The 14,178-nt window shown below is 38.0% G+C and overlaps 1 protein-coding gene across 4 annotated transcripts; it reads left to right on the top strand.

Moving 5' to 3' along the window:
• The first annotated feature begins 230 nt into the window (after positions 1-230).
• LOC110818446 (DNA double-strand break repair protein) lies at positions 231-8,028 on the top strand. 4 transcript variants are annotated; one of them, XR_002540416.2, is made up of 6 exons: positions 231-389; positions 1,592-2,132; positions 2,295-2,440; positions 2,846-2,925; positions 3,026-3,243; positions 7,300-8,028. XR_002540416.2 is itself a non-coding variant. In XM_088218226.1 (6 exons), exons 3-6 carry the CDS (start codon positions 1,603-1,605, stop codon positions 3,098-3,100), a joined length of 831 nt encoding a protein of 276 aa, XP_088074352.1. In that variant the 5' UTR covers positions 243-389; positions 1,086-1,186; positions 1,592-1,602; the 3' UTR covers positions 3,101-3,400. The 4 variants fall into 4 exon arrangements, 2 of the variants coding, with proteins under 2 accessions (XP_021903039.1, XP_088074352.1); XR_002540417.2 differs by having other exon boundaries at positions 3,026-3,200; XM_088218226.1 differs by lacking the exon at positions 7,300-8,028 and adding an exon at positions 1,086-1,186 and having other exon boundaries at positions 243-389; positions 3,026-3,400.
• The last annotated feature ends 6,150 nt before the right edge of the window (positions 8,029-14,178 follow it).

Here is a 14,178-nt window from a genome sequence, read left to right on the forward strand (position 1 = left end):
AAAAGATGATATTGTTCATCTCTTTCATATAAGATATCTTCAAAATTTTCTTTTATCTTTGTCAAGGCAAAAAAATAATTTTTAATTTTACCTAACAAAATATATTTTCTTTTACTATTTTTAATTTTTTTTTAACATTTTACCCAGCTTATACTTTTTCACTGAAAGCAATGAAACGTCGTCGTTAGAGATTTTTTTTTTTCCTTCTCTCCTAACTTAGTCCACTTCGAAAACCGCTTGGATAAAATCCCTCCCTCTCCCCCCAACTTTCACCTAAATATCTCCGTAACGCGAGAGTGCAGAGAAACATACAAGGGTTTTTTCTTCGGCACATATTAATCATCCATCAATTGCGAGCAAAGACAACCAAATATCAGCGCAGGTTTAAGGTGTTCATTCTAATAATCATGTTTTCTTTGCTTATCTCCTCGTTGCCTGTTGATGTCAAGACGAATAACTACCAAATTGGTGAAATATTTTTGATTTGATACCCGATTTTTAATTTTGATTTCTCAGTTTTCCATTTGATTACATGAAAGGAAGAATAAATTAATTTTAGACGGCCGGTAGCTGAAATAAAGTTTTTTTTTTAAGACAGAGGAGTATAAATTTCAAGTAATTAGGGTTTTATGCATTTTTTTGGGCGTGCTAAAATGCAAGGTATGTTTAGCTGTTGATCTGTTGGAGTTCGAACTGATTATGTGAATATTTGATATGTAAATTAGTACAACTATTATCTATACTTCATATACGTCTTCAACTACCCACGGCAACATATTGTTTATTTCATTAGGACTGGATATGTAGAAATCTCTCTCTCTCTCTCTCTCTCTCTCTCTCTCTCTCTCTCATATGTGTGTATGTATTAATATGCATCTGGATATGTATGCATATAGGTTTGCAAGGGAGACTAGGATTAGGTTTTGTGTATGCATATAGGTTTGCAAGGGAGGCTAGGAGTAGGTTTTGAGTCATATATTTATATGTAACTTTACGTGCTAATTTTATATATGTTTCCAGATGCATGTTGAAATTTCTCTTTTGTTACAGATACGTATACATAATTTCTGCACTGACCTATTTAGGTGTTGCAGTTTTCATGAGTCAATTTAAAAATTGAAGCAAAATGAGGACATAGACTTTCAATTCTAGTGCATGAGTTGGTTTGACTTCTACTTATATATAGGTTTGACTTTTACTTATAGTATATATATATATTTATGTATCTATATATCAATACATTTTGTATATCTGTTAAGGATTGTTTGCCCTTGGTTCGTAAGGCTTAACAGCTAGATATGCTACTTTTTGGCAAAACCCTTCGCACTAAGTTTTCATGATGGTCTGTTTTCATTGAAGTTGTTACATAGTCATGTCTCTAGTTTTCATAAATTTCCTTAATCCTTCACTTACTTTTAGTTTTCATTTGATTTCCTTTATCTAATTTCACAGAAATTATCAGTAATCTGAATCTCGAGCTTTATTAGAAAACTTGGGAGACCCTCACAAATTCTTGTTTGTGCTTTTGGAAGTTTTAGTTTGTGAAATGCTTCACTGTGCTAGATATCACTTCAACTACATTCTTGTACAGGGTAACTCAAAATGGCGGGAAGAAATAGAAGTATTCGTGAAAATTTTAATGACCGACGGGGGTTACCTGCTGAAAGACATTTCATCCCTGGCCCTCCTTTGCAGCAGCCACCTCCTCACCCTGCCTTATTGGAAGAAGAGCTTGAATTACAGCATGCTGAAATCCGGAGGCTCTTGAATGATAATCGCAGGCTTGTTGAGGATCGAATGGCTTTGCAGCGAGAGCTTGGTGGTTCAAAGGAGGAGCTTCATCGCATGAACCTTGTCATTGCTCAAATTCGCAAAGAACAGGAGATGCACTCTAGGGAACTGATCGAGAAAGGGCTAAAGCTTGAGGCAGATCTTCGTGCAACTGATCCTTTGAAAAAGGAAGCTGCACAACTCCGTTCAGAAGTTCAGAAGCTTAATAACATTAGGCAGGAACTTTCTGGACAAGTTCAGAATCTCAAGCAAGACCTTGCAAAATTGCAAGCAGATAATCAACAGATTCCTGTTCTAAAAGGAGAGATTGAGGGACTGCACCAGGAACTTATGCATGCTAGGTCTGTGTTTAAATTCCATTTGTTGCTTGCTCTCTTTTAAAATCTTTGGTGCTTAACTTTTAATATGAACTTTTTTTTATGGTAATTTAACATAATATCTTATTAAATGTAATTTTTTTTAAATAACTGATAAATGCTAGAGTTGGATATTTTATCTTATAGAGCCGCCATTGATTATGAGAAGAAGGCAAACTTTGAATTGGTGGAGCAGAGACAGAACATGGAGAAGAACTTGGTTTCAATGGCACGTGAAGTTGAAAAGCTCCGTGCAGAACTTGCTACTGTTGATGCTAGACCATGGAGTGCTGGTATGATCTGCTGTTGTTTTATGTTTGTTGGAAATGCTTGATCTTTTATTTTCATTTTTACTGAAGCAGTTTTTTTCTCGTATGATGCTGGTAGATTTTTCTGCTTCCAAGATTTCATACCTGCATGTATATATGGCTTTATCTTTGCTACTGTGCTAATCACAGGTTAAATTCACTCGTTTAAGCACAGATTATTGAGTTGGCAAAAGTAGATTGAATTCTTGAAATGAATCTTTCTGTCCTGTTATTTGTTTGCTGTCATCCTCAATGTCTTTTTTTTTAAATATTTGTCATCATCAAGTTAAAAAATTAACGAATATCTAGTCCATATTAAGTGAAAATTCTGGGGCAGTATTGTTTTCTTATTGGTGGTAATTTCTTTATCTTTGCATGTCATGATTGAAGGGGGACCATATGGAATGAAGTTCAACAGTCCAGATGGGGCTTTTCCTGCGCCTTATGGAGATGGATATGGTGGTCATTTGGTATTTATTCTCATAAGCTTTTGAAGTTGACTGCTTTTTGGTGTATTTGTAAACTTTCCTGTAGTAGTGAATTTCCTTATGTTTTCACCTTTTTTCTCAGGGTGCTGCTGAGAAAGGCCCTCTGTACGGCCCAGGTCCTGCTTCATGGGAGAAATCTCGCCTGACTCGTCGTTGAGATGGATAATCATGGTTGGATTAAACAAAGGGGAAGTTGTTACTCTTTGATGCTTGTTTGCCACTCTCACATGGTGGAGCAGCAAGTGTCTGTCATCTGTGTATGCTTGCCAGATCAGTAGATTTTATCTGAATCCATTTCTAGTTAGTCCAAAAAACTTATTATATAAGTTACTTGCTTTTCTTGATTAGTAGGGGCTTTGTGTCCCATATATATCTGAGATCAAGATTCAACTTTGTTGGCTGTACTTTTAAATGACTTGTTCTGTTCTATTATATCTCATCTGCTTGGCTTTATTTATTTTATTGGTCGAGAATAGCTCATGTGGTCTAGGGACATGTTCTTTTTCTGGAAATTCTTTTCCTGTCAGAAGAAAGGACAATTGTTGAAAGCTTATCTAGGAGATTCTGAGGGGATATCATTCTATAAAAGTTGTGTAGATTCCTTAAATATTATTGGATATTAATTAACCATTAGGAAGCGCACTTTGGAGTTTATATATTTTAAGCAGTATTACATGGAATAAAGATTCTTGAGAATGGATGCTGACATCAACCTAAAATGCTATTTTATAAGAAAACTGTTCTGCTGTCAACATTCTCTTAGGAGGGAAGTAATGAAGGTTGTATCCCTTTGGTATCGACGATGAAAGCTCCAATCTTATCAAAATTAACACCAATATGTTCAGATGTCGCTGTTGATTGAGATTCATTGTCATGTATGAAGCATGGACCTAAGCTGGAGTTAGGGGTTTTCGATATTGGGAACTCTTCCTATACCCAGAAGCTCAAAACATACTACCCCTCACTTTTCATTTTATTTTCCTTTACTGCGAAGTTGCACTTATAGGGTAGTTCGTACAAATGTTGCTGGAGAACTGAAGGCATGGATGCTTTCATCTTTTTGGTTTGTATGATGGACAAATATTTTTCTTATCGCATGTATGGATCACGCGATGTCTTATTGTTATATCTTGAAAATGTGCTGATGAGGAAGTTCTTGGTATGATTTAGCTTTTCTCTTATGTTGCTAGAGCTGCCTTATATAGAGCTCTAAGATAAGTATAAGCAGCATTTAGTATTTGCTGATGATGATCTTCAGGATGGAAAAAATAAAAGTTGCAAAGAATGGATGGGATATGAAGCTGTTCATCTTTTCCTCCCTTTAGTGGATCAAGTTCTTAGACCTTCATTTTCTGGTCCAACGTAGTTGGCATTTAGTGTTGACCGTGATTTATAATTCCGAAGCCAAGAACCTACAACCATGAAGCATAAACCAAATCAAGACTTGTTTGCACATCCTTTTTTGCTTTTCTTTGTAAATTCTTTAGGCCTTTAGCTTGCAGGGAAAGGTTAGTTTTGGTTTTATTGAATTAATGATGACTTCCAGTAGTTTTCTCCATTCGAAAGGCTGAGGTTAGTTTTGTCTTTTTTGGCCGGTTAGATTCTGGAATAATGGATGATAAAGTTGGTATTTTTCTCTATTAGAGGAATTTGTTGGATTTGGCTTTTGGGGACAGGGAGTGGCACAATGGTGAAATATTCTGTACTCAAATGAAGAAGGTGAGTATACCTGAGTTCTTGGATGGGCTCTCTTGATGGTAAACTTGTATCTTGATTATATTTATGTAGAATGTGTTTGGAGATTGGATACAATATAACAGTGGTTTGCTGGGATTTGAATGATGTGTTTGCCGTACCCTCGATCCAGTTCTCCTACATAACATCCATGGTTGTACTTGCAGTATCTCAACAATTCTTGTTTTCTCCTGTCGTTCATTTGATTCTTTTCTGGTGATCTTATTAATAGTCAAGATATTCTGATCACCTCCATGATCACAAGCTGCTTTTGTATCCATAATGATGTTCCCGCAATGGCTGAAGGATGGTAGGCCTGCTATGTGACAAGGGATAACTACTGAGCTTTACAATAGGCAAGTATTCTGTCTCTGTAGTACGAGATTCGTCAATCTGGAATTCATGTTTATTTTTCAAGCCAAAAGTTTTTCAAAAAGAGACACTTTATGCTATTATGCTGCTCAATGAGTTTTCTACCCTAGTAGGTAATTCTTTTCCTGTTTTTTTTGTATGTGATACTCACTTTGAAGCAGATTTTTAGTGGTTCTGATTTCAGTTCTTGCATCCAGGCGCATTAGTCTTTCCATGAATTGCTGCCGGTAGTTTATTGCATGCATCTCTCCCAAATTTTAAGCTCATACTGCTTTGACTAGGATATAGGGGTAGTCAATTTTAGATTTAGCCTACTACTATTCTGGATATTGTTCATGCAAGATAATTCCTACATTGTAGTAGTTGCTCATATTTTAAATGTGATCTGTCTTCATGGTTATCCTAATTGAAGTATGCTCATTGGAAGTGGCAGTTGAATGTTCATTCTCAAGGATGGTGAGATATTTTTATTTTACTTGATAGTTTGGGGATTGAATAATTGCCGTGAAGAAATGTACCTCCTTTTTAAGATACAAATGTGGATAATGCTTGCTAGAAATGTGAGAATCTCCTAGGTACCATGTCTACCATTGCATCAGATGGCAGTACTGACCAACCACTATGGAGCCCCCTAATACATGAGCCTTCTCGATAAAATCCTATTATAAGCATCTGACTAAGCAGGAAAATGATGGTACCAAGTTCCCTTTTAGACATATATAGACGGTTAAAGTTCCTCCCAGAATTGTCTTCTTTGTGTGGGAGGTCGTAAGGGGTTGCATCTTGACCATTGACAAATTAATGAGAAGAGGAATGACTATGGTAAATGGTTGTTACATGTGTAAAGATGCTGCAGAAACTTGTAGTCATGTTCTTTTATGGTGTCTGGATGCATACAAGCGATGGTCGATGGTTTACGGTTTATTGGGTATTAGTTGGGTAATGGCGGGTATGGTCAGAGATGAAATATGGGCATGGAAGAGCATCAGCCGGCAAAGAAAATTTGTGGACCTTATTCCACTCACCATTTTTTGGATGATGTAAAAGGAGAGGAGTTTAAGAGTTTTTGAGGGAGTTGATGATGTGGAGGATTTTGGTAGAATTAAGAATATATGGTTCCAGACCTTTTACATTTTTTATTCTGGGTCATCCTCTATTTTATGGAGGATTTAGGGAACGTTGTTGACATTTTGGTGGATATGTAAATAATATGTATGTGGGTTGACATCTCCTTAGTGCCTGTTAATGTATTTCATACTTTTTATTTCAAAGAAAAAAATGCCTGGTAGGAATGTCTTGTGAAGATGAAATGTCTTCCTGACAGATTATCACTTTTGTTCATGTCCTGAGGCTTTGAAGGGGTCAGGTTTTATGGTAGCTTTCAATTGCGGCCTGTTTGCATTGGATAATTTATTTCTAAGTGGATTACTGAAGTGCAAAGAGAATATCTGCTATAGTATCAGTTGATGAAAGTTGAAGATTTTGTTGGCCGTAAGTAAATGCAGGGAGTGAAAGTACTTGGTTCTTGTTGGATGTTGCCAATTCCACCTAAAAATTCTTATTGCTATTTGTCTGAGTTTTCTAGGTTGCTTTTAATTTTCTGGAGTTGCTCTTCTGGAAGTTTGTTATCTCTCTCTCTCTCTCTCTCTCTCTCTCTCTCTCTCTCTCTTTTTGGGCTGAGTTGTCTAATAAAGTGAATGTTGTGGGCATTATTTTGGATGACTAGAACTGTCCATTGGTCTCACTAAAATCAAGTTTGCCTATACAGTTAGAATAATTGTGTGAAGAATACATCAATGATGCAAAGAGAAGTGAAGGTCCTTGGGGCAGGAAAACATGTGCTTACATTTGTTGCCTAATATTTACTGGCTATGGTAAAGTATGACAAGACAGACGAGGAGTTGTTTGAGAGAATTTTGGCTTTGTCTAGCTCTTGTTCATATTGGAATGAGGAGGAGCATTGAATGAGAAATTATATGGTCTACCTAGTAAGGATTAGGTAACATATCCTTAGATATAAGCAGCTGCATGAATTGGGACAGCGAAGCAAGGGGTATGGACTGTCGTTGTTCTGTTAGAATGTATATTGCTTGTGTAATCTTCTATGACCGTTTGACCAGTTTCAAGTTTTTAGAAGATCTTGATGCTTATATATTCTTGAAACCTTATTTAGTAGATAGATATCTTATATTTTATTTTTGATATCTGCCAACTTAGTTTTTCCTAATTTTTTGTTTTCATGTTATGCAGATGTTCCATGAGGTACGCATATTTGTGAAAATAGGGGACCAAATCAGATGTCTCCTCTTCCATGTGAAAGAAGTATATGTTTTGTAGATTGGACAGGAAGGAGGATAAGATATACACCAGTACGCAGGCACAATGAAGTTATTTGTGTCTTATGTTTGGTGCATGCAAGGCTCTATGGAGCATTACGAGTCATATGGCTTGATAAGTCATTTTTCACTGAATTTTTAATATGATGACAAGGAGTATGTTTATATCCACTAAACCCAAGATTGGATAATGTCATCTTACTCCTTCAGATGGTACACCAACTGTGCTTTTTGTTGTACTTCTCGCATGATGTGACAGACCATGGCACTGGGGGAGGCTGGAGGAGGGGTGAGAGGGAGAGAGGAGTGGAAAAGACAATCTGTGGTTGCAGGGGAAACCCATAAATATCTAGTTCAAGACTAAAGGAGAGTCATGAGAAAATTTCTCAATATTTGGTGTGTTGTTGGAGTTGCACATAAATGGGTGGTTCAGAGGGAATTGTGTCTATCAGCACAATGTTTTGCCGCCCATTTAAAGGAAAATGTATACTTTTTCTTGTCATAAACAACACTAATAGGTTTTTCGAATCACTGGTAAATAAAATAGATAATGGTAATGGGAGATAAATAAATAAATAAATAAACAGTATTTCTTGTGTAAGATGATACGTGAGGCATGTATGAAGCTGTGTTTTTTGTCTTATCTTGGTTGTTAAATTATGTGAAGTACAGTTGAATTTGTCACGATTCCTTTTTGCTATTGTTGTGAATAATTGCGTCTCTAGTTTTATTTTTATGGTTACCTTTCCCAATAGCAGATGATATCCTGCTGCTTCTCTGCTCCGGAGCATTTAGGAGTTGGCTTGTTGTATTGTGAAATTTGGACTATTTTAAGTCATCTGATTACTCACAAATGTGAAATTGATGTCTGTTCCAAATCCCATGTTTGGTTGGCTTTAGTATTAGTTTAGCCTGTAAAGTTTTTAATCATTGTGCATCCGTTTCTTGGCTTTCTGTGGTTAATGATTGGTGCCTTTTGCATTTTCACCGCTTCAGTTGCATGATTTGTTCATTTTTCTTCTCATTTAACAGTCTAAAACATATTCTTTACCCAAAGAAAAAAGAGGAAAAGAAAAAAGTAGATAAAATGCACATAAACCCAGCTGTGAGTGGGCGTGCTTCAGTATCAATCGAAGAATGATTGTTTTTTTTTTTTGGGAATAGGAAATCAATGGATGACATAAATTGATTTAGTGTGCCTATTGTGCAATTTGGTAGATCTTGAAAACAAGGTCTGCATACTGTTAAATAAAAGTGAAGGGTGGAGCGTAACACAGGCAAGCAGATAAGCAAGGTTGAGAAATGATTGGTGTTATGGTACCTCTGATGCAAGCCTTAAGAGCATAATTCGTCCTGACACTCCGCGTTTGTAAGAAGAGGTGTGTAAAAGTAAGTCTTTCACTTGGGTGTTAAAAATGAAACTGGGAAATGCAGTCTCAAGAACAATGAAGAAGAAGGGTGTGACAATTGTAGCAATTTCTACTATAATTGTCAACATAATTTTGACTATGATCAAAAAGTAGTAAGAATGCCACCTTAAATGGGAAGAGCTATGTTCCGTAAGAATTGTGGATGCATAAGAGTTATGTTCTTTAATAGAAAAAAGTAGAGCTTTTTTCATTTTCAAAAAATAAAAGAGTTATGTTCCTTAAGAATTGTGGATGCTTAAGAATGAAATCCTTTCACTCTTGTTTATTGATTTTGCCATATCTATTAGCATCAGCATCTTTAAGTATCTAGGTAAAGGGATGTCATTTTGAATCTTTGTGTAAATACAAGTTGAAGCAAAAAGTAAGCATAAAAAAATTCTTATGTATCTTTTATAGCTTCAAGAGATTCATATGAAATCTTCATGTTCCATAACAATAAAGTAGCAACCACCATTTCCATTATATGAAGCAACAAATAATGCTTATATTTCAACCTTAAATAGTAGGCTGTATCTGAAGTTATCTTATACACTTAACTATATTCTCTGACCCTTTCTTTTCATTCGTGTGGTTTTGACCAAATTATCAAAGTATTCAAGTATCTAATTATCATTGATGGATTTTTTAAAGAATTTCAATATTCTCATACTACATGTTATTTGTATCTCGTGAACTAAACAATACAATTGATTAATATGAAAGCAAACAATTAAAAGAAATATTTTCATAGAACAATATTAGTATTATCTTTTCTCTTTATCTCTGTTCTATGCATATTTTAATAGTAATCTTCAAATACATTGAGATACTCTGATAAGTCCCAGTCAGAGTTTCACATTCAAGTAAAGTTTTCTACTATAGGCGAGAAAAGACCAGAGAAAGTTTTTGGATTTCTTGACTGCTTTATTGATGAATGTCAAGGCCTTTAAATAGGCATGAGTGCAACTGACTAGATAATCTTAGATAAGAACATAAGATACAAGTAAATCAAAAAGGAATTCAAAAAACAAATGCTGGTGCTAAAATTCTAGAGTGGATAGCAACTCGTCCGTGATTTTTGGGTAGATTTCTTCCTCTATTTTTTGTAGCTAGGTTGATCAGTTATCCAAGTATTTTGAACTCTCTTTGGGCTTTCTCTGTGATTTTCAGATCTTATCATCACCCCCCATTGAGAGCAACCTTGTCCTCAAGGTTAGGAAATTGTTTGGCTAAGTTCAGGGCGAGTTCCTAGGTGGCTTCTTTAGTTGGGAGCTGTTTCCATTTAACCAGGTTTTCTTCAATAATCTTGCCACCTCGTTTGATCCAGTGAGTGTCTAGGATGAAGTCATGTTGGAGAATGATGTTGCCTTCGTCGGTAGTGGCCGGTATATCCTTAATAGGGAAGGTCGCATCTCCAATTTTCTTTTTAAACAGTGATATGTGGATCGGATGAAGTCGGGAGTTGGATGGCAGTTGGAGCTGATAAGCAACTGGGTTGATTTTTTGCTCTATCAGATAAGGGCCATAGAAATGGTAGATAAGTTTTTGGAGAGTCCTGCGAAAAACGGTTTGTTGGCAATATGGTTGGAGTTTGAGGAAGACACAATCCTCTTATTTAAACTCAATGTGCCGCCTTTTCTTGTTAGCCTGTTGCTGCATGTGGAGGTTTGCAGCTTGTAAGTTATGTTTAAGTTGTGCAAGCAGCTTATTCCGGTTGGTGAGTTGTTGATCAACTTCGTTGACGGCAGTCATGCCCGTTTGGTAGTATGGTATTGTCGGTGGTGGTCGTCCATACAATACTTGAAATGGTGTCATGCCAATAGAGAGATGGTAGGTAGTATTGTACCAGAATTCGGCCCATAGAAGCATGGAAAGCCATTTGTTGGGTTGTTGATGAGATAGATACTATATATACTGTTCGACACATCGATTGATCACCTCAGATTGCCCATGGTTTAGGGATGATATGCGAAACTCATTTTCAATTGTGTCCCTGACATCTTGAAAAACGCCTAGAAGTTGCTTATGAATATAGGGTCGCGGTCACTTATGATAGAACGTGGCATACCATGGAGCTTGATTACTTTATCAACGAATAGCACGACCATGGTTTTTGCTGTATAAGGGTGAGGCAAAGCGAGAAAATGAGCATATTTTCTTAAACGGTCGATAATAATTAGGAGGGTGTTTTTGTTGTTGGAGGAAGGGACCCCTTCAACGAAATCAATGGTGATGTCGTCCCATATTTGACGAGGGATTGACAGTGGTTAGAGCATGTTAGCTGAGGAGAGAGTCTCTGTCTTGACTTGTTAGCATGTTTCACAGGCCGAGACATACTCATGTACAATCTTTCTATTGAAGGCCAGTAGAACTGTTGTGCCAGCCTTTTGTAGGTTCGTAGTACTCCAGAGTGACCTCCTAGGGCTGAATCATGGTATACCTGTAAGAGTTGGTGTACCAAATGGGACTTAGAAGGAATAATTACACGATGCTTATAGAAGAGTAATCCGTTCTTTCGGTCGTAAGGTTGTCTAGGTTGTTTATCTGCGAGGTCATTGATTTTCTGCATGTAAGGGGGTGTCTGAACTTCCTTTTTAATATCATCCCATAACTATGTTTGCTGAATAAATAAGACACTTAGTGTTGGTCCTATAATATGACGGGATAGGGCATTTGTGGCTGCATTTTCTTTCCCTGGTTTGTATGTAATCTTATAATTATACCTAAATAACTTGGAAACCCATTTCTACTGTTATAGTGTGTGATACGCTGCTCGAGTAAGTACTTGAGTCTGTGTTGGTCTGTCTGGATGAAACATTTGTGACCCAATAGGTATGGTCGCCAAGTTTGGACTGTGATGACGACGACTAACATTTCTTAAGCATAAATTGATCAGGCCTGTTTGGATACCCCAGAGCTCAACTGAGGTAGGCTATTGGCTTCCCTTGTTGTGAGATGACAACACATATTCCATCATTTGAGGCATCCGTCTTAATAGTGAAAGGCTTATTAAAGTTGGGAAGAGCCAATGTAGGAGGGGAAGTCATTGCTTGCTTCAGTTTATTGAAGGACTCTTTGGCATCTGGATTCCAGTTAAACTATCCTTTTTTAAGTAATTAGGTCAACGGTCTTGCAATAAGCCCATAGTTCTACACAAATTTTCTGTAGTAGCCTGTCAGACCCAAAAACCCTCATAGTTCTGTCAAATTGTTGGGTGTGGGCCAGTCGAGCATAGCTTGAATCTTGGTGTGATCTACCTTAACCCCTTGCGGTGTGATAATGTGGCCCAGGTACTCTAGTTCTTGCTAGCCGAACATATATTTCTTGAATTTGATGAAGAACTTGTGTTGTCTCAAAATTTTAAACACTTGTCAAATGTGTGATACATGTGAGTGTCAGTTAGGACTATAAACTAGGATGTCATTAAAAAATACCACTACAAATTGACGCAGACAAGGCCAAAAAATAGAATTCATAATTGCTTAAAATATAGAGGGTATATTACACAGTCCAAAAGGCATTGCTAGGTATTCGTAGTGTCCGTTGTGTGTCCGAAAGGCTGTTTTGTGGACATTCGACCCATGCACACGAATCTGATGGTATCCTGCTATTAAATCTAACTTTGTGAAATAAGCTACTCCATGCAACTCATCTAACATGTCTTCTACTGTAGGAATGGAAGATCGGTCCTTGATGGTAACTGCATTGAGTGCTCGGTAGTCGGTACAAAAATGCCATGTACTATCTTTTTTTTTTACTAAGAGAACTGGTGATGAGAAAGGACTAGTACTCGTTCGGATGAGATCAAAATGGAGCATTTCGGCTACCTGTTTTTCAATTTCAACTTTCTGAAAAATAGGCATACCAGTAAGGACGAACATTGACCGGGTCAGTACCCTCCTTCAAACTGATCTAGTGGCTTACTTTTCGGGCTGGTGGCAACTCATCTGGCTCCCGAAAACTCTTCCAATAGCAGTTGGATTTCTGGCTGATCAGCAGCTGGGTTTTCCTCTATTCTAGGCAGCAAGCAAACAATATACAGAGAGTGTTTGTCTGCTGCTTCCTTGTCCATTATTCCGGTCATCACAGGTTGGATGGGTGGTGCACTTAGGCCGCGACTAACTGTTCCAGTGGAAGGCCATGATAAGGTTCTTCCAGTTGCAGACAATCAGACCTAGTGATTCTAGCCATTGCATTCTCAAGACAACATCGAGACCTGTTAGAGGTAAGAAAAACAAAGTGAGGGAAAAAAAGATACCTTGAATGTGCATTAGTACACCGTTGAATCGTCTCTGACACCGCATGGGACTCCCATATGCTATTTTGACAGAGAAATATTTTGTGGGCATTACAGGAAGCCTTAATTTACTGACCACCTTTTCATTAATAAAATTATGTGTAAACCTGCTGTCGATGAGGGCAATAATGAGTTGTTGCCGAATGATGGCCTCAACTCTCAGGATGCGGGCAGTAGCCCAACCGGTGAAGGCATATAGCGAGATTTCGGATTCACCAACTTCTATCTCTTCGTCTTTGCTCTGTCCTCCTTCGAGTAAGAGTAATTGTGGCTTTCGACATCGGTGGCCCACGGTGAATTGCTCATCACAATTAAAACATAAGCCATGGATTCGCAGGTGCTGCATTTCTTCCCAAGAAAGACACTTTAGGGCGACGTTACTAGAAACTAGGACACGGGAGGCTTGCTCGGGTAAGGACGAAACTGGTTGTACTCTCCCCGTTCGGTTCAATCTATATTGCCGGCTCACTTGTTCTTCTCGAACGTAGGCTAGCCTAATGACGTCCTTCAGTGTTCTGGGCCGGAACATGCGGATACCATTTACGATCTCTAGTTTGAGCCCACCCATAAAGGCCCCAACTAAGGCCTGTTTAGTCCATCAGTGGACCCTGTTGCCCAACCACTCGAAGTCCCGCTGGTAGTCGTGGAAGGGCCCCATCTGTCGGATACGAGTCAGGGCCTCATCTAGGTCTTTGAAGTCCGTTGATCCAAACTGGACCCATAATTCTTCCATGAACCCGGTCCAAGAGATCTCCATTCCTTCATCTTTGTAGGTGCGATTCACTCACTGCCACCATTAGTTGGCCTCGCCCTCTAGGTGGTAGGATGCCAAAGTCACCCGATGTGGTGCGACAATTCCTTAGAAGTCGAAGTACTGACTAGCTCGATTCAGCCACTTGGTTGGGTCTCCTTCGAAAAAGGTAGGGAACTCCAACTTAGTTGTTCTGAGAAAAAAAGGGCCCCCCCCCAGATATCGTTAATCACAGGGTTGGGGTGTGATGGATTGATGCGTTGTACCCGGTGGTTGTTGAAGCTTTCTTGTAAGGAGATGGTTGCTTCCAAAAATTGTTGGAATTTTCTTTGATGG

Source organism: Carica papaya, chromosome 4 (genome assembly GCF_054855325.1).
Source record: "Carica papaya isolate Zhongbai chromosome 4, ASM5485532v1, whole genome shotgun sequence".
NCBI lineage: Eukaryota > Viridiplantae > Streptophyta > Magnoliopsida > Brassicales > Caricaceae > Carica > Carica papaya.